The 19,335-nt window shown below is 34.8% G+C and overlaps 2 protein-coding genes and 1 non-coding gene across 3 annotated transcripts; 1 reads left to right on the top strand and 2 right to left on the bottom strand.

Moving 5' to 3' along the window:
• Nucleotides 1–347: 347 nt before the first annotated feature.
• Nucleotides 348–17,499, bottom strand: LOC128206603 (endoplasmic reticulum-Golgi intermediate compartment protein 3-like). The gene is made up of 13 exons (XM_052909186.1): nucleotides 17,330–17,499; nucleotides 16,204–16,365; nucleotides 15,367–15,489; nucleotides 15,149–15,180; nucleotides 14,090–14,157; nucleotides 13,123–13,288; nucleotides 12,619–12,676; nucleotides 11,697–11,728; nucleotides 9,778–9,874; nucleotides 5,049–5,113; nucleotides 3,536–3,669; nucleotides 2,851–2,906; nucleotides 348–2,364 (listed from the first exon to the last, which is right to left on the bottom strand). The coding sequence occupies exons 1-13, from the start codon at nucleotides 17,424–17,426 to the stop codon at nucleotides 2,285–2,287; spliced, it is 1,170 nt and encodes a 389-aa protein (XP_052765146.1). The 5' UTR covers nucleotides 17,427–17,499; the 3' UTR covers nucleotides 348–2,284.
• Trnap-cgg (transfer RNA proline (anticodon CGG)) lies at nucleotides 6,281–6,352 on the bottom strand. Its single transcript has one exon. It is a non-coding gene; the product is annotated as a tRNA-Pro (tRNA).
• Nucleotides 6,470–9,222, top strand: LOC128206604 (reactive oxygen species modulator 1-like). The gene is made up of 3 exons (XM_052909187.1): nucleotides 6,470–6,581; nucleotides 7,986–8,113; nucleotides 8,703–9,222. The coding sequence occupies exons 2-3, from the start codon at nucleotides 7,986–7,988 to the stop codon at nucleotides 8,809–8,811; spliced, it is 237 nt and encodes a 78-aa protein (XP_052765147.1). The 5' UTR covers nucleotides 6,470–6,581; the 3' UTR covers nucleotides 8,812–9,222.
• Nucleotides 17,500–19,335: the final 1,836 nt, after the last annotated feature.

Here is a 19,335-nt window from a genome sequence, read left to right as displayed (position 1 = left end):
TAACCTATGGTATTAAATATTTTTAATTTGGTTAGAAATATGGTGACCAAACTTGGTATACATGAAGAGTTTATAGAGACCTTTCATGGAATTGCGTTAAGGGCCCCTAGGGTCAATATCAAGGTCACTGTTACTAAAAATAACTAAATGTTGGTACTGAATAACATCAATTAGTGTTGACATATTGCAACCAAACTTAATACATAGAATGAGTTTATAGTGACCTTTCATGTGATTGTGTTTTGGGCTCCGAGAGGCATGGTCAAGGTCAAAGTTACTAATACTAAAATAAGAAAAATGGTTAGTACTGAATAACTTAAGTTTGGGTTTACAAATTGCGACAAAACTTTGTATCAAAACTGAAGACTGTGTCGCGTTCACAAGCAATTGACATGTAGAGCTAAAAACAGAGAATGGGTTTGAGCCTACATTTCCGCCTTGACTTTGAACAGATAAGTCCTAATTTAATATGTAAATTCATTATTGAGTTTTCCATCTTTTATTTCAAACTGTTAAGTTAACAAATATGCATAACATATTAATACAACTACTGGATTTCCACTGGAGTCCGATCACTTGGTTAGAGGATTGCATTACTACTAGTGTTAGTTTATATGCATGTTTATGGTAAATATATAAATATATAACTTCTAACACCAAGTTCTGTTTTGTCCATTATAAAATATTGTATCCAATACATTGGCATTCTGACAATACTTGTTGTCATTGTCAAAACAAAATGAAATACATGTATTCATAAAATGATCCACTTTGAATAGCTCAAGTTGCACAAACGTATTTCACAAGAAATACTATCATATAAAATAGAGAAACAAAAAGATATATATAAACTTGGACCCGAACACAGTTGAGTCTGATTAAATATGTTATAGTGAACAACTAAATCATAAACATCAAATATCCATCAATGAAATAATGGAAACAAAAAAGACAATCCCAATACCCAAACTTTTAACTGAGACCTGTTTTAAAAAGAGAGTGCAGCACTCTAACAGATTTACCGTTTTTCCAACTTTTTATTTTTGTGTCTTGGAATAAGTTTTTTTGCGTAAATACCTGCTTACCAGTGATGAAAGACTGCTGACAAAAGATCAGATCGCAGATTTTCATATTTCCATTACAAATTTAATGTTTTATGGCTTAAACTGTTATTAACGGTTTAAGAAAAATGCATAAAACATCAATTATGGGATGGAAGTATGAAAAGCTGCGAACTGATATTATGTCAGCAGTCTTGTATCACTAGTTTGCAGATATTTACGCAAAAAAATTGCTCGTTCCAAGACAAAAAAATAAAAAAAGTTGTCAAAACATTCAATCTGTGAGAGTGCGGCTTTAAAGGCCAAGGTCTAACGGACACCAACCGTACAAACTACTCACACATGCATCAACTATCTACCCAAGAGTCTTACAATTTAATCAGTTATTATTGTGTATGTGTATGAATTCCAGCTCGGACGCATAGAAATAAGTGCTACTAAAGTAGGTGACAACGCTCGTCTGTTTTTCTAAGACGGTTACAGCGGCACTCTCACAGATTTTGACTTTTCTTTTAATTCATGTTTCAGAATCAACTGAGTTTTGGTATCAATGCCTTCAATTCAGTAATATGAGATAACTCACAATATAATAGATATCAACTGTTTGGAAAACTGCCGAAAAGCTCTTTTTTCTTAAAGCATAAGTAACACTTTTAGCTATAAAACTTGGACATTATCTTTTGTAAGCAGTATTATATCACTAGTGTCAAGACATTTACGCAGAATTGAAAGACTCATTCCAAGATAAAAAATAAAGAAGTTGTCAAAACGGTCAAACTGTGAGAGTGCAGCTTTAAGGGACCTAAAATGATTATTTTAAAGCCAAAGTTATGGGCCTGGTTGCACAACTGCGTATTAGCCCTCCCATTATTTGTACCAAATTTCAAAAAGCTAAAGACATGAAATTTGCTACATGTAACTGTGCGTATTGTTACTAGAAACATGTATACAAAGTTTCATGAGAATATTTTGAACGATTTTGAGGTGATTAGACCATGGTGAAATGTTTGAACGACGACGACACGACACCAAATCTATAAAAAATACATGAAATTATTTTAAAACAGACGGGCTTAAACCAAGAGGGCCATTTCATTAACTTGAACCGTCTTAGATGTACAAAGGAGATATTTTCAACAGTAGTATGGTGCAGTTCAAAATCTCTCCTAAGTAAAAACCGCTCCTAGGATTTTTTGCAATAAATAACAGTTTAAGAACAACTATCATGTGGCCTTTCCCAAATCCATTTTCTTCTGCAAGGCTCGGTGAGAGTGGTATACCACTGAATCTAGCAAACCCGCAACTGAAAAACAGAATAGTTACCAGGGTAAATAGAATCGGAAGGTTTTAATACAAATTTAATACAGGCCATCTGCTGTAACTGGAATTTAACACAACAACATCCCAGGTGCACAACTTCACATGATGATTACATTATTGTAAACCTCATGGCTGTAGCTCATAGAATTTTGGAGATATGCGCACACATGTTTGTGACGAAGAAACAGACGAACGGACGGATAAGCGTGAAAAAAGCAATTTCAAACACTCATTTTATATATAACTGCTACTTTGAAGTACAGTACTCATATCTAAAGATCAGAGTTCTGGTTGTTTTCGTTTCCTTTCATGTTATTGCTGAAAGTTTAAGCAGGTAAATGTAACGAATGCTTACAATAAAAGTAACTTGTTTCATTTGTTTCATTTTCATTGTAAAATTTGCAGTAAAATAAGAACTTAAATCACTTGCTCGATCCTGGTAATTGTAACAGAATGCTTAACATCTCACCCGTGAAAACTCCTCCTATAATTGCACATACTCCCGTCAAAAAATGCATGAAGGACCTGAAAACATCACGCAATTAGAACATTTAAATGTATGCCAAGGAAGCATAAATCGATGCTATACGCTCAAAAAATAGTTTCCCCAGTTATGCATCTGAAAACATTTATTTTATCATTAAGTTACTATGTGATATCGAAATTGCAGAAAAAAATACAAATATGCTGAAGCATACGATACCATAATATTATAATGCTGAAATACTGCCGTTTGCAAATAAACTTACAGAAATGATTTGTCAACCAGTTAAACAAAATACGTTCACATTGCAAGTTGGCACAAGTGAGACAAGTGAGTGGCACACTGTATGCAATTAAGGTGAGTTTCAGTACAATGTGGCAATTCATATTTAGCGGTTAGGTCATAATGTCTTATGATGTTCCCTCGACTTAAATCGTTCAGAAGGAACTCGTGGATTGACGCGGAGTTATGGTTAAATGCTACCACTATTATTTCATTTATATTCTATGTACAAAAAACATCTAAAACAAACATATACGATATTTTCGAGTGTATGCATACTTACAAACCCATATTCTTAAAAAAATACGACATATAGCATACATTTTAATTTAATTTAATATTGATTCCTAAGAAACATATTCACTTGAAAAATAACACGTCAACGAACCTTCTCTTTTCCGTGTATTTGACCATCATGGGCGATAACTCGTACGTGACGAACAGCCCAGGCAGACCGGACTCGCCCATCGCGCCGATCACCTTGGAATGTTTAGTTGCTGAGAACTGGTTCGAAAAGACAGTCTGGAATCGTACATACGTAATATTAGTGACATTAATGTTGTGGCAGGTTTTCAAAATGTTGTTTATTGCTAAGATCTTTTGGGCGAAAACCATTGAACAGATTTTCAAAAATTCAAGCCTTAAATCATCGATTTCCCAGTAACGTTACAAACGCTTTTCGTCAAAATGAAGTATTTTCCATCATATTCTCAAATCTATGCAAATACAAAAACTCTTGTTCAAATTTCTTACGACAGCTTAAGTCAACTCATCTCAATCCAGTATTCTTTTATTATTTCACAGTTTACATTTAAGTTAAAGCATGCGAAAACTCAATTATATTACTACATGTGGACACAGTATATAGAGGCGGATTGCCTGTGTTATACAGTCTGTAAAAATAACACACACGGACCAATTAAAACGTTTGCTGTCTGGCCCTTTACAATCTCATTTAAATCAGATTCCAAATAAACGCTTCACGACGTTACTGCTACATAACGTAATGAAATGAACGTGAGAGGACCTCTTTATAATCTTTTAAAAAAAGATTATTAATGATTTCACTTAGGGTATCGGATACTCTGTCTATACGCGCATTTTTAGATGCAATGCGGTGTAAGTACAGGACAATACAGAACATAATTGTTTGACTTAAGCATATAAAACTCATCGTTATAAACACACACAACAATTACAATTATTGCAAGCATGAAAGCAAGAAATAATTTTGCATTTTTTTTATTTACAATATTGTGAAAACTTAATTAATTTTAACAGTAATGTAATATATTATGTGCATGCACTGCAGGTTACTACCAGTGTTACATATGTCACGTGAAACAAGCCTGCCCGGGGCGACATATGTTACACGCCGTAAGGTGATAACTTACAGTGGTAGCATATATATAGACAAGTATATGCCGCACATTGAATGATGAAAATGCATAGTATAGTTTTAATGATGATATATTTATATTTCAATAAAACACACAAAAATGTCAAGTATAAAATAAATAAAATAGCAATAACAATTTTTCTGTTCTGTTTAGATAACAACGCATTTACTAGTAAGACTCAATATGCGTTCCGACTAACTCGCTTGTTCCAAAATTGTGCTCTGTTGCCTTCAAAACTGCTCTTAAAACTGACACGTATTTTTTACAAATTAACCTCCATTCCATATTCAATCTTGTATATACCGTAGTTCAGAAAATATCGAAGTGCATTTGAGGTTACTAAATATTTCAAATATAAATATAAAATTTAAAAATAGTTAATCCGACAACCATTTTCGGAGAAAAAAGGGAAACCCATTGAAAATACTTATTATAGTTCTCCAATGCATGGTGCATACCACATATACCCGGAACACTATAAAACTATACAGTAAATCCTACCTTTCCTCCGTCATCTGTATACGTTGTGGGAACGACTTTGATGAAGTACTGAAACATTGTCTGTTCTGAAAAAAAAAATGAAATAAATGAACGGGTTAACAAATAAAAAATGAAATTTTGCAAATGAGTGTACGTTTTATAAACAGAGATCAATTAATTTCCCGAGTCTATCCTGGGTCTATGTTATAGTTAGATGAATGAGTGGAGTGGACAAAGCGAACGAACCCTTCGTTGTCATAAAGATATTACTTCAGATCATCTTACGTAGAATACAACCTCATTGTTTGACACATTGTCGACGCAAAATCAGGCTCAGAGAATGTGTATCTGATGAGTGGCAGTGGGCAGACCTTTAAACATCCACGAAAGGTGAAGTTCTTAATGGTTAAGCCTAGTATGTAATGATTGCCTATCTTTAATTTCGTTTGCTGAAATGTAGGTTGTATTCTAAATGTTCTTCGGGAGGGAGAAGGGGAGGGGCGCCCATACCAATTGCACTGCGGAGTAAAGCCCAAGTCTGGAATGTTGTGTTAGTTTCTCAGACTTGCAAGGTGCAAAACTTTACAATGTTTGGGTCAAGAGTTATTTGCCTTGCTATACACGCGCGCATTGTCTATGGTAACATGTGTATGCAGTTTCACAATACTATTTAAACCAATTTTAAAAGAGTTGTGGCCAATGTCAATGTATTTGTGAGTCGACGATGACGTCAACGACACCAAGGCTCGTTAAAAACAATATGATTGTATTATATGCGTGTGAACATATTCAGAGCACGTGCCATTCTGTTTCCAAATGTAATGATATTTTATTATCTCTCCATTTTTATTAATGCGTTAAGCATTAAACAAAGAAAAAACACTATATATATTTATTTCATATATAAAATATTGTCAAAAAATATTTTGTAATGTAAAACATCATCATTAGTTTGACCCCATGTGATATTTATCATATAATATTACCTCATTTGTCTATGTATGTATTGGAATGCGTGAAATAAAGGTAACTTGACTTGATTATGGCCCATTAATTAGTTAATATCAGTTTATTTGAATGATCGTTTATACCCAAGAATATACGTGGTAAATGTTTACACCTATTGTGTACAATAAATATCTTAACTGTTTCAACATCTGCATGAATAACTAAAAATGCTTAGTTAAGTATCCTTAATTGGCAATTTATGCAGTATTACACTTCATTTTGAAATAAAATTTGTACAAAAAGTCGGGCCAATCCGGGATTCGAACCCGGGACCTCGCGCACCCGAAGCGCGAATCATACCCCTAGACCAATTGGCCGGTGCATACTTCGCTACATAGATAATTTTATAAAGGCAAGATCGACAGTATACAGTCTCGATATTTTCCGTTGTGAAGCGAAAGCTTTCGAGTGATTATCGGTTCTTCACGAGAGTCAAACGAAGTCGACTCCGTAACCGTTCGACAGTTTCCGATAAAACATGGCTGACATATAGATTTACATTTGACCGAGAAAAGGGATACAAGAATTTGATAAATATATAAAAAGGCACGTATTTAATTCGGGATAACGTATTAGTTAAAAAAAACTTTTAGCCATTCCACACAAAGATATTACAGTGATTATGATACATAACCATGATGAAAGACATTGAAAGATAAAATATCTACATTCGTACTCAATCATTTTCGAACCAGTATAATATAAGCATGTTTTAAGTTAATTTTGAGTTCGTTGCATTTTCTCAGTGCCTGTGTGAACTTTTTTTGTGTTTGCCATCACTAAGTTTGCAAAAATCATTACAGTCATGTTTGTTTTTTCGTAAGACTAAGCAGTAAGCTGATGAAATGTTTCACTGAAGTTCAGCCTGTTGTGTGTGTGTGGGTTAGAATGAGCAGCCCGGTTAGCTCAGTTGTTTAGAGTGCCATGCTAGTGTTCCAGCAGTCGTGGGTTTCGAGCCCCACTCCGGGGGCACTTTTCCTCTAAGGTTTACTATACTGGTGGCAGTGGTAAACGGAAGGAGTGCCTTAGTCGGCCTTAAAGGTTAATGGGGGATGGAGTGTAGTGTGTGTGGGTTAGAACGCGCCGCCCGGGTAGCCCAGTTGGTTAGAGCGCTGTGCTTGTGTTCTGGCGGTTGTGGCTTCGAGCCCTTCACGGGGCGCACTTTTCCTCCCAGGTTTATTTTAAGCCTAGTTGGTTTAGCCACAATAATCTATGTTAAGGGAACTTTAAACATTTGTAAATGTATTCATTATGTTTGAGTCATCAAAAATAAATCATCATGAGACTAAAGCGGCTGTTTATATGGACTACTAGTTAGCTGCAGAGTTTATGTTTATTGTATCTTGCCTTGCAGACTTAAAACTGATCTTATTTGGACCGATCTTATATTATCTAGTGTACATCATGTGGCAGCATTTTACCTAGTTTTAGATGAAGCGTTTAATGAAATTGTGGAGTAACTTGAGAGAATGTCCGAGAATATGGCCCATCACCCGTTTACTTATATGGCCCAGATCAGACACTGACATCAAAATTTGTACCACAAAATCCCCCCCCCCCCACCTCTATCAATAACTGACAAGTGGTGGATTGATCCATGAGTAAAACCCTAATTGAAAAACTTCATCTTTCTGGCAAACAGTACAAAAAGCATTTAAGTACATGTATCTGCATTAGTGATTACATAATGATATTGATGGGGTCGTTAATACTCGCCAAATAGGTGATTAATACTGTGTTTGAATTTGATATACATGTTCATGAATAGAAGATTATACCTGGATATATAAACCAACTTTGAAAGAATATCTTTGTATAAGTAAACAGGTTACTTTTCAAGAAAATGTTGTTTTTTCATTCCTCAATATGTTTTGTAGTTAATTTTGAAACAGTTTTTAAAATGGCCTCTGAAAATGAAAACAATATACATCATGTGTTTTTTCTCTTTAGATGCCAGTGCCACAGGGTTATGGAGCCCAGGGCCCAAGTTGTATGGACCGGATCAAATTGGGCTTCATGATGGGATTCAGTGTAGGACTCGCTACAGGCGTTGTGTTTGGGGGAATACAGGCTTTCAGGTAAAAGCGAAATAGACACACTAAACTCCCAGAGAGCTCAGACAGAAGCCACAAGTAGTTACTTTTGTCACAAGAAGTTTTACAGTCTTAGAAATGTTTGGATGAACGAACCTGAAATCTTACATTACAACTCACTACTTTGCTTAAGAAATTGTAAAAAAGCCTTGCTATCAGTCATTAAAATTACACCTTTGAATGACCAAGTCTAAATTCTTACAAAACATTAGTGCTTGACATCAATACATTTAACAGTGTTTTATTTGGCCCTTTTGGAGCTGAAATTCGTTTCCATTCCCCTCCTAAAAAAAAGGTATATTTTTACTCTACCCAGGTCCAGTGCTGAGGGAGCGTTGTAAAATAAACGTACACCCATCTACTGGTTAAACACTTGAAAGATGTCCCCGGTGTACGAATCGCATTTATAATGAACCATTCTAAATGCCCTTAAATAACTTGCTCTGTCTCTTCCATTCTGCTGTTTCTTTAGTGCAAGGATTATAAAACTCAACATGCATGCCGTTATCAACCATGATGAAAAGCATTTGATTCATTCATTAAATATAGTCAATTATTTTAATTGATTTTGCAGATTTGGAGCCAGGGGTCGGGAACTTATTCAAACTGTGGGAAAATCAAGTTTACAAGGAGGTGGCACTTTCGGGACATTTATGGCCATTGGATCTGGAATTCGCTGCTAATGTTCACTTGGAATTGGATCATGCACGCTGCCTTTTACATTGAAATCAAACTATTAACGCCTAGTATGCTTGGCTCTCAACATACTGTTACATTATGTTAAGAGAAAATTGTCAGTGCCAGAGTGCTGGCTAAAGTGTTAAATTTATCCATGGGTACATATTAGTATATATATGTAATCATATTTCTCATTAATATATTGAAAGAAGTTAATACAGAATGCAAAAAATGAATGCCCTTGAAAACATAAAACAGAGCTATAAAAAATGAGTGTATAGAGGAAATGATATTCACATTTTAATTCAGCACTGATCAAAGAGATCAGGGATGATCAATTATTGTTGAAATTTTCATTTTCAATCATGTATGAATTTTTGTTTGAATAACTTTAAAATAAAATAATCCAAAGTGAACATCGTTTTTTTAACTGCGAAATGCTCACATCTATTTAAGCAGGCTTTTAGCTATATTTATATCCGATAAGGAATAAAAGTCAAGACATTGTGATAACCTTTAAGTTTTCAGTTTCGTGCAGAAAGTTTAACTTAGCTCAAAACCATTCAATACATTTACTTACCAAAGACAGTGTACACAGTGTAGCAATACCCAATTGGTCAATATTTTTCACTAGCAGATCCAGTTTAAATTTAATTTCAATATAGAAGAAAAGAAAAAAATATGCACCATTTCGAAGTAGAAATTGTTAACATTTTCTTGAGGGGTGATGTTAAAAGCTTATGCCCGCTCTTACATCAAATCCTGGATTCGCCCCTGATTTTAGAGCCAAAAATGTAATAAATCAACCTTTATCAGCTTAGGTATCGGGTACAGGTTTGTTTTCTATAGATTTTATGTCAATGACTATAATATTTAGAAAGAATTCAACAGCAAAAGTAACCAAAGTGGTATTCCATTCCTTCTACATTACACACAGGATTTAAACTTGCACCAGAGGCTCCAATACTTACTATTGTCATCTATTTGTTCAAGACCATCCAATGGGTTGACAATGCCGGGATATTCTTCTCCAAACGACATGTGATATATGGTGTGGCTGGTATTAAACTGAAAAAAGAGAGGAAAAAATAAGAAATTAGTGATACATGATAACATCATCTTTTCCACAAACATATCATACGATCATTTTTTTCCAATCTGTATCCACGAGTAGTTATGATGTTTATTTAAAAGCAAAATTCTTAGAATCAAGGCGTAAGATAAAGGCTATTTGAATTTGTAAGTAAAAATTTCAGTTGCATTTGTGCCAGTGGTAATGCCAAAATATCAAACTGAACTTCCTAATCTTCTGATAGTTTGTAGTACATTTGTTGCTAAAAATTGGCCACAATATAAACAAAATCTGCACAAGCGTATGTGTCCACCCTTTACTCTGCACAAGCACAGGTGTCTGCCTTTTACTCTGCACATGCAGAGCACACCATAGATGTGAAAATAAGCATGAAAATGGACTAAATAACAAGAGCTGTCATAGTCATGTGACAACTGCCTCAGATTCGGTCTTGTCGAAAGATTGCCATTATTAGAGCACTAGAAATGTTTGCAAAACTTAGTGGCAGCCAATTAGTCATTTCCCATTAACTGTCTGTGGGGTAATATATGTTTATGAACAACATGCATACATGTTTAAGGATAGAAGGACCAAGCTATCAATTGGACAAGCTTTGTGTATCCAAGCTATCATTGGACAAGCTTTTCATTTTCAACGTGAGCGTGACCTGCGGACCTTAAAATCAATCAGGGTCATCTGCTGGTCATGACCAACCTCTCTACCAAGTCTGAGGATCCTACGCCAAAGCATACTCTAATTACCCATCAAAAAAGCATTTTGTGTCCTAGGTCTTCGTGACTTTGAGCTGCTGACCTCAAAATAAATATTGGTTTTCTGCTGGTCATGGCTAACCTGATTGCCAAGTTAGAGGACCATTGTTCCAAGCGTTTTCTAATAAAAAATCAGACAAGCTTCTAAAGTCCAAGGTCACTTCAACCATGACTTTAGACCTAAAAAGAAATAGGAGTCATCTGCTGGTCATGAACAACCTCGCTTCAAAGTTTGAGGACCTTAGTCCCAAGCATATTCTAGTTGTCAATGGGACACTGTTCAGTCTTCAAAGCCGGGGACAAAGAAAAGGGGCATACTTAATTTGATAAAAAGTAGAAGGTATTAGAATGACCATGATCAAAGTCAAGGAAATTTTCATTAAGTTAAAAATTTTCACAAGATGCCTAATGAATATTGCCAAAGTACTTGTTTTCAACCATGGGAATAGAGTCATTTGACCAACAAGAGAAAAAAAATTACTACTAACCTGTACTAAAATTTTCCAATATATTTTTAAAATGGAAAACAGGCCCCCAGAAGCCATGTATTCTTAGTTAACATGTTTTCCTCTGATAAATGAAGGGGCATAAAACTGCTCAAATAGTTGGAGCATTATTAAACTTAGACAGCCTCTAGCAGAAACAGCTTTTATTGCAATTAATTAAATAATGCTTTATGGATAAATGAAAAATCAAATCATTATCAAATGGCTTAAACATACTTCTGACCTTTCATACTCATCACAAACTCAGACTAAGGCAGTTCTTTTTCTGACACTAGCACGTCATGTTTGCTTACGTCATATATACTCATGTCTGTTTGTTGGGAGTTCACATGTCATATAACATGTCATATGCACCTGTCGATTAGTATGTTCCTAAAGGCCTGCTAGGTCAGTCGGTAAGGTTGACATACATGTAGTTTCACTGTTAGGCACATCTGTCCTAGCAGTTCAAAGCTTGAGTCCTAGTTGGGGCATTTTGTAATAATATATCAGTTTTTATATCGGCCCTATGAATGTTCATGTAATTAATAAATATTTCTCACCTTTTCCCCGCCTAATGCTTGCAGATCATGAACTGAAAAAAAGACAAAGATAAAATATATAGGTAAGAAAGAGGAACATTTTGCTTTGTCCAAAGAAATACAGCGTTCTCAAAAAGATTCAGTTGAACCATTTTTTTAAAATTGAACCAGTCCATAATGCCATTTGAACTGTCCATTTTGGCAGGCAGACAGTTCTTATTGACAACACAAGAAACTACTCCAAAAAAACCCAACAGATGATTTGTTTTTATATTCAAGAAAATGCACTATATCATGATGTCATTTCCGGCTTGCTTAAGGAAAATGTCATGTAAAAGTGAAGTGCAGATCCGTTGGTTAAAACTACCATCAGAGGGTTTAAACATGGCAATAATTGATAGATGCATATAATAAAAGGAATATTATAATAGGATGCTTTTCTGACGACCTGTATTACGTCTCAATTTGTGTATAAACATGCATCACTACATGACCTTGATAAATACATGTTCATACACCAAACACATCGAGATACAGAGCGACAGAAACATGCCCTATCATAATATCTTCCGATTTATGAGGAATACAGTAACCATCATCAATTTGTACAATAAGCAAACTAAAACATTTTCTGTTGGTTAACAGAATGACATTTTTGGTAAAAAGACGACAATGTCCAGTAATATCACGCTACTGTTGTATTATTCTTGAAACAAGCAATGCCATATATATATATATATATATATATATATATATATATATATTATTTATACTGATAAAACCACAATCACTACAAATAATAACATACAAGGTAATTAACCCAAATGAAACTTTCAAAAAAAAGCTGAACATTCTTAAATAATCATAATGGTTATCGTCCGAATCACTTAAAAAATGTTTGTAAATGAAATAAATCAGTTCCATAATATAGAAGTGATCTTACCATGGACGTGACTTTGCTGGAAACTCTTCCCTGGAGCCATGTGGAAGTTGCCACCAACCTTGCAATTACGTAAGGATATAAGGTAATAATTTATATATTCTAAGAGGGGGATTTTATAATTGAAAATGAGTCAAATTTAAAACTCTGATCAAGTTAAAATTGCTATGCATCATGGGATGTAGAGCAAAACGTGGAAAGCAGTTATTTGGAAAAAACATTACTTTTTACATAATCTGAGAAGAATAACGGAGCAAATGCCATGGTTATCAGTTGGAAAAGATACATAACTCATCAATTATTCAAGACAGAGTTATGGGTCTATCATAACATGGTCAGATTGTCTCTTGCAACATGTGTAGAAAGTTTTATATGAATATCTATCTAATAAAAAGAGTAATGGCCAAAATAACGTTTTCGGTAAAATATACAGGACACATTCATTTGTTTGTTAAAAAATTGTTTATTTGTAAAATATTAAAGAGTTTTATTTACTTCTTCTCTTACCTTATTCACCTCAATGTAGCCAAACACATTACAGCCCTCGTTCTTCTGTTTCTGCAGTTTGTCCACCCAGCCCTCGCGCTCACACTGTATGATGTTCTCGTTAGCTTTAAAGGCCCAGCCTTTCTTACGATACTGGTCACGTACTTCTTCACATGTGTTACAGCATCTGTCAATATTAAATAAAAATACCATGTAACAGTGCTACAGCCAGGATTTGTAAAGGGCAGGGTGCTAGGTGAGAAAGGGCACTTTTGATGTGCACTGGATGAGCCTTAATGGGGCACTTGCAAGGGCCAATGTTCAATTCTTATTGTGTATGTGTTGTAACTAAAATCAATACTAATCATTTGTTATGAATACCTTAGCTTTTATCTTTACTTATTAAAGTATCAAAATAATGTTTATTGATAATTTGAATACTTCTTTTTGAAAAAAGACTGTCAAAAAAGGGCACAGCAGGGTGCTGGAAAAGGGCAGCAGGGTGCCCCATCCTGCTATTTAGGACTAGCTGGCACACTGAATTATAACTATCTGATATATGCATGTATCTGTTGTTCTTATATGCAAACCTTTCTTACACTATTGGTCACATACCTCTTTACATATGTTACATTGTCTGTCAAGAAAAAAAACCATGTACCAATCTGATTAGTGTTGTTGGTCCTAAATCCAAACCTTCCATACACTATTGGACACATACGTTTTCCATAGGTTACATTGTCTTTCAAGAAAAAAGACCATGTTCCAATCTGATTAATGCTGACAGTGGTCTTATAGATTTGGGTCTGTTTCTTACCCAAGAGGTCATTGGGATACACTCTCATGGCTTCTCAATACATGGACACAGGTGCTGTTTTCTATCCAGGAAACAGACTTGAGCTATCTTCACAATCACGCTTTGAGCATAATCTGACTAATGTACATGTATGTTTTTATTGCCTCATAAAGATATCTGTTGTCAACTTACTTTCCATCATCAGTCTCAGCCCCGTAACAACTCTCACATCTGTTAGGATCCAGCTCTTTCTTCACACCCTAAGCAGAAAACAACAGAATTTTTTTTTATCAATAACGATGATAACAAGAAACGGTTGGCAAAAATTTTGCCCTATAAGTGCCGCTTTGTCCGAAACATTTGGACAATTGAATAAAGATGTCTTAAGAAGATATCAATAATGCAGGGATTACTAATGGCTACACAAACTTTCTATGAAAGTGAAGACAAATATTTCAACTTGAATTGCGGTCAAGGCTTTCATGAGACTGTTGACTGTGACCTTTGTTCAACTGACACTCAGTCTCAAATAGGGGTCATACTTGTTTCAGTAAAGGGCAACCTACTACCAAAATTTATGGTCTAAGGTCACACCTATCTGGTGTTTTTTAGGGAACAAAGTTTTCTTTAGACTGTTGAAAGAGATCTTGAACTTTGACCTACCGAACATATAAACATAAGGGGTCATCAGCTGGTCAAGAGCAGTCAACTACTACCTTTGAAGGGTTGTAGGTCAAAATATTGTCGGGTTATATTAAAGACTAAGTTTGCAATAGACAGTTGACAGTTACTTTGAACTTTGACCTACTTATCTCAAAATCAATAGGGGTCATTTGATGGTCAATGGCAACCTACCACTGCAGTTAAATAGCTCTAGATCTAGATCAAACCATTCTCAAGTTATTATGGGGACAAAGTTTTCCTTAGATTGTTGACCTTTGACCTACTGACCTTAAGACCAATAGGGGTCATCTGTTAGTCTAGTTTATGGAAACTTACTACTTAAGTATCTTGGGCATAGGTTGAATAAGTGATTGTGCTGACAAAGTTTAAGTTACATGTATGCTATTAGCTAGAAAAAAAACGAAGAGCATCCCTAGCGGATTTATTTTTTTGTCAAAAACTGAATTTGATCTATACTACACAGGCAATAATTATAATCATATTCTGTGGAGATAGCTCTGTACTATCTAACATAAAATTATTTACACATTGTGAGTTTGTGACATATATGTTACTGAGAATGCCTACCTCTGCTAATTCCTCTGATTTATCACCAAGCTCTGAAATAAAAAGAAACAACGTAAATATTTAAATTTAAATCCTGGATCATATATTAATATATCATAAAACACTTATTTAAAGATCAGTATGAAGATAGAGTCTTATTTAGAATATGTTAATAATTTTAATTTAACAAAGCAGTAAAACTTTAACCCTATTATAGATAAGAGTGCAAACCAGTTAACCTTCATGTTTCTCTGGCATATCTTCGACCAGTCCCCCTCTCTCGTTTAGCCGCTGTTTAAATAAGTTGTGTGCCACGTCTATCTGGTTTTCTCCCGAAATGTCCATTGCGTCAATGCTCAAATCTGAAATTTTAAAATTACATGATTTGTTTAGGCCAGGTATTGAGTGTCTGTTATACAATTGCTTGACTGTTTTCAAAAGAAGTGACTGACAAGTCATCCAGGAATTTAAGTTTTTAGCAGGACTTAAATTAAATTGCGTCAATGCTCAAATCTGAAATTTTGAAATTACATGATTTGTTTAGGCCAAATATTGTGTGTCCATAATAAAATTGTTTGACTGTTTTCAAAAGATGTGACTGACAAGTCATCTAGGAAGGACAGTTCTTAACAGTACTTAAATTGAAACATATAAGGCTTAAAAAATCCACTCCTGATTCGGGTTACCAGACACTATCTATGAAAAAGACCCTTTGTTTTTTATAGTTTGCTGATTAATATCAAATACTAAAAAAATCTGTATGTGTTTAAATATGTAGTTTAAGAAGATATATACTGATATTCTGACTACTTTAACACCATTACCCAATGGTGACAATAACATTATCACATAGATAAAGCCTTATAGAAAAAAAATAATTAATATATTATACCCAACTATCCTTCCTATTTTTGAAAAGGATGTATTTTGTTTACCTTATCAACAGACAACTTTGAAGCAACATTTTACTTTCAAGAGTATATTTATTGACAATACCACATTTGTGCATTAAATTAAAACACAGAAAGTAACTTTAATAGTATGTGTATACTTTTTAATTCTCCCTAGCTACTTACAAGCACAGGGCATTTTATGGAAGGTCACATTCAAGTTGATTTTCATTTTGATTTGTCCCCGAGATATATCCACAAATAACTCCGGTTGAACATCCTTGGTCAGGTAGTAGTTCAGTTCCGACAAAAACAGAACAAACATCAGGAGGCCACTGACTATGGTAACTGAAAATATTTGAAATAATTTTAATCTTATGAAATATTTGCATTTTCCCAGTGAGTGTTTTAGGTTAAGAACAACATTTAAAAACTAGCATGACAACGATGCTGAGGTTGCAATACAATGGTGCCAAGGACAAAAAACAAAAGTAACAGACTGCACAAATTGCTATGTGCATATGTCAGGATTCGGACCAACCACCTCTAGCACTGCAGGCAGACACTCTACCATGTCACTATTACATACACATCAAATACCTCATTCCAAACCATTTTGAAAATTTGTCCCAATTTTCAATGACCTTGAGGATTATGGTGCAACACGAGTCCCTTGTTGGGAGAAAAATGCAACAGACTGCACAAATTGTTATGTGCACCTCTCGGGGTTCGAAACCACGACCTCTTACTCTGCAAGCGGACACTCTACCTCGTCACTATAAAGGCTAGCTCCAGAGCAAGACAGTATAAGTGTCGCTATATACACATTGAATACTCAGTTACACAAAGGCTATTACAAAGTCTTGATTTACTTATTTGAAGAACATACACACTTACAAATGATTTCTTGTAAAAAGAGAGTTTTATGAGCTGAAGTATGCAAAATACAACTTCCTGGTAAAGTTGGTAGAGCTATGAGCTAGTGTTCTGTTCCATGTGTAATGTAACAAAGACAGTCCCTGAATGTCTGGATAGGCTTTTAAGGTAATGAGGGAGGACTGTCCTGCATATAAGAACCGGCCACTTGGTTAGCCAAGTCTAGTGTTCTAGTGGTTATAACCCTAATTGGTTCAAGCCTTGTATGCAGTTTGCCTCCCAGGTTGAGTCTATTGAAGGTTAACTAATAAGTAAGTACAATAAAGCAAAATAGTATTACAAAATTATGATATTTGAAGTGTGACAGCAAAAAAACTGCATTGTTTTCATTGTCCGAAATAAAGAAAGGTCGAAATTATATCAAGTTTTTATTTACTTGCTGCCCCTCCGAATGTTTTAATTCGGAAATCCTCCAAAGTTTTTGGATAGGCGTCAAACTGCCGAAGTCGTTCGAGAATTGCCTTCGTTTGCATCTTTATACGACTGATTATGCAGAAAACCCAAAATTGTTTACAAACGTTGTTGAAACTCTCTGTCACGAAACGATTGGACGCTTGGAATCTACACTTGATTCAAATCATTAAATTGAACAAGAGTAAAGGCTACATAACACTACAAATAATGACAAATTATACCAGCATACAATCTGGGAGTAGGCTTAAAGTAGGATTTGTTGTTGGTCCCAGATACAATGAAAGTGACATTAATTTCATTTTTGCGTCAAATCTGGGTTTACAATTACCCAGAAAACAATAATATTACTTTTGCACCTGGGACGATTGAACTGATATCAACAATTTTAAATTGTAGTCACGCCGTATTTGAGCAATTCATGTTTATAATTAAAGCCTTATAATAACTCCAAAACTATGTGAATTGCGCTGAAATTTAGAAATAATGTTTGCATGGCAACACATTTCAGATTGAAAATATTCTTTAAAGGGACTTGCTCATGTTTTGGCACCAAAAATGAGTTTTGGGAATTACAGCATTAAGTGTAATGGTAATGTGTATTTGGTAAAAACATGCTATACATTATTTATTCACGTTTTCAACAGTTTGCTCGAAAAAAGATTTGGAAAGTATTGATATAAGGTACTTATATTATCATGTAATTCAAATACTACTCTAATTTGCTGTCATTACCAGAAACAGTAGCGTACAAAGACATGGTTGCTCCTATGATTCGGGGCCAATCCCTTCCTACAGTTAACCATCCAAATCTCTGCCCGGCCACCGTCCTGAAAGTATTAGCACCTACCACTGTGTAGAAATCAATCTTATTTGAATATACCAAATCGTAGCACCTCAATAATATCTTGCCGAAAAAAATAACCAAAAGTAGTTGTATGTGTTCGATATATGTTAATGATATATAAAATTGAAACAATCAATAATAAACATTAACCCTTGTTATCTAATTTTAATAACTATTATTCATTTTCAAAATGCCCGCTGTTTTTGAATTATTTGAATAACACATTTTGTCCATTGGGTTTAAGCCATCGCACAGAAACCAAAACTCCTTTTCCGTACAGAAAATGGATAAAAGATATTCAGTGAAACGCCTGATAATTCTCAATGTCTTGCAGCATTGTCTGGCCTACTATTATAAACATGATATAATGCAGCGGATTAATACGAAATCAGAGTTCACATGTATTGCCGAAGAGTGAAAATGTACTAAACGACATGCACAATGACGGTGTCATAGATAACGTGACAGAACATATAGACTGATGGTACCAGTCGTTAAGCCAAATGGAAATGTCAAGATATGTGTCGATCTAAAAATGCTTAATTAAGAAATCCGTAAAACGCGAATGCTCTATGATACCAAACTGTGACAATGTTTCACCGAAACTCGTGAACATGAAAGTTGTTTTCAAAGTTGGATGGAGTGGTTTTTATCAGTAACTGCTTGATGACAATAGCCCACGATTGGCGAAATTTATTACGCAATTTGTTCGATATGCGTTCAAACGCGTTACGTTCAGGATTACTTCAGCTTTAGAAATATTTCAAAGACAAAAGTCTGACCTTTAGATGGTCTGCCGGGTTTGATTCCATTATGGGTGACATTGTCGTCTATGGTAAAGACGTAGAGGAGCATGATATAAACTTGAGTAAAGTCAAGCAAAGGATCGAAAATTCGGGACTGAAATCAAATGAAGACATATTTTGTTCAGACAGACCAGAAATGAATATGTTTGCCATGTTAAAAGCAGTCAGAGGTCGAAGCAATAAAAGACCTTAGTGCGTCAAACAATGCCACGGAATACAGTCGCGTGGTTATCTATCTAGGCAGATACACAGCAAACCTGTCTACAATCATGAGCCCGGTGACTGATTTGTTGATCTCAAAATCTATGTGACAATTAT

Source organism: Mya arenaria, chromosome 10 (assembly GCF_026914265.1).
Source record: "Mya arenaria isolate MELC-2E11 chromosome 10, ASM2691426v1".
In the NCBI taxonomy this organism is placed as follows: domain Eukaryota; kingdom Metazoa; phylum Mollusca; class Bivalvia; order Myida; family Myidae; genus Mya; species Mya arenaria.
The sequence above is the reverse complement of the archived record's forward strand: the minus strand, read 5'-3'. Positions and strand labels throughout refer to the sequence as shown.

Excerpts from the sequence above, each read along its gene's own strand:
- LOC128206604 (XM_052909187.1), top strand. The coding sequence starts at position 7,986 with ATGCCAGTGCCACAGGGTTATGGAGCCCAGGGCCCAAGTTGTATGGAC. Across the intron at positions 8,114-8,702 it reads GGGGGAATACAGGCTTTCAG|ATTTGGAGCCAGGGGTCGGG; the intron begins GTAAAAGCGAAA and ends TTGATTTTGCAG.
- LOC128206603 (XM_052909186.1), bottom strand. The coding sequence starts at position 17,426 with ATGCAAACGAAGGCAATTCTCGAACGACTTCGGCAGTTTGACGCCTAT. Across the intron at positions 15,490-16,203 it reads CCATAAAATGCCCTGTGCTT|ATTTGAGCATTGACGCAATG; the intron begins GTAAGTAGCTAG and ends TTAAAATTTCAG. Across the intron at positions 14,158-15,148 it reads AATCAGAGGAATTAGCAGAG|GGTGTGAAGAAAGAGCTGGA; the intron begins GTAGGCATTCTC and ends TTTTCTGCTTAG.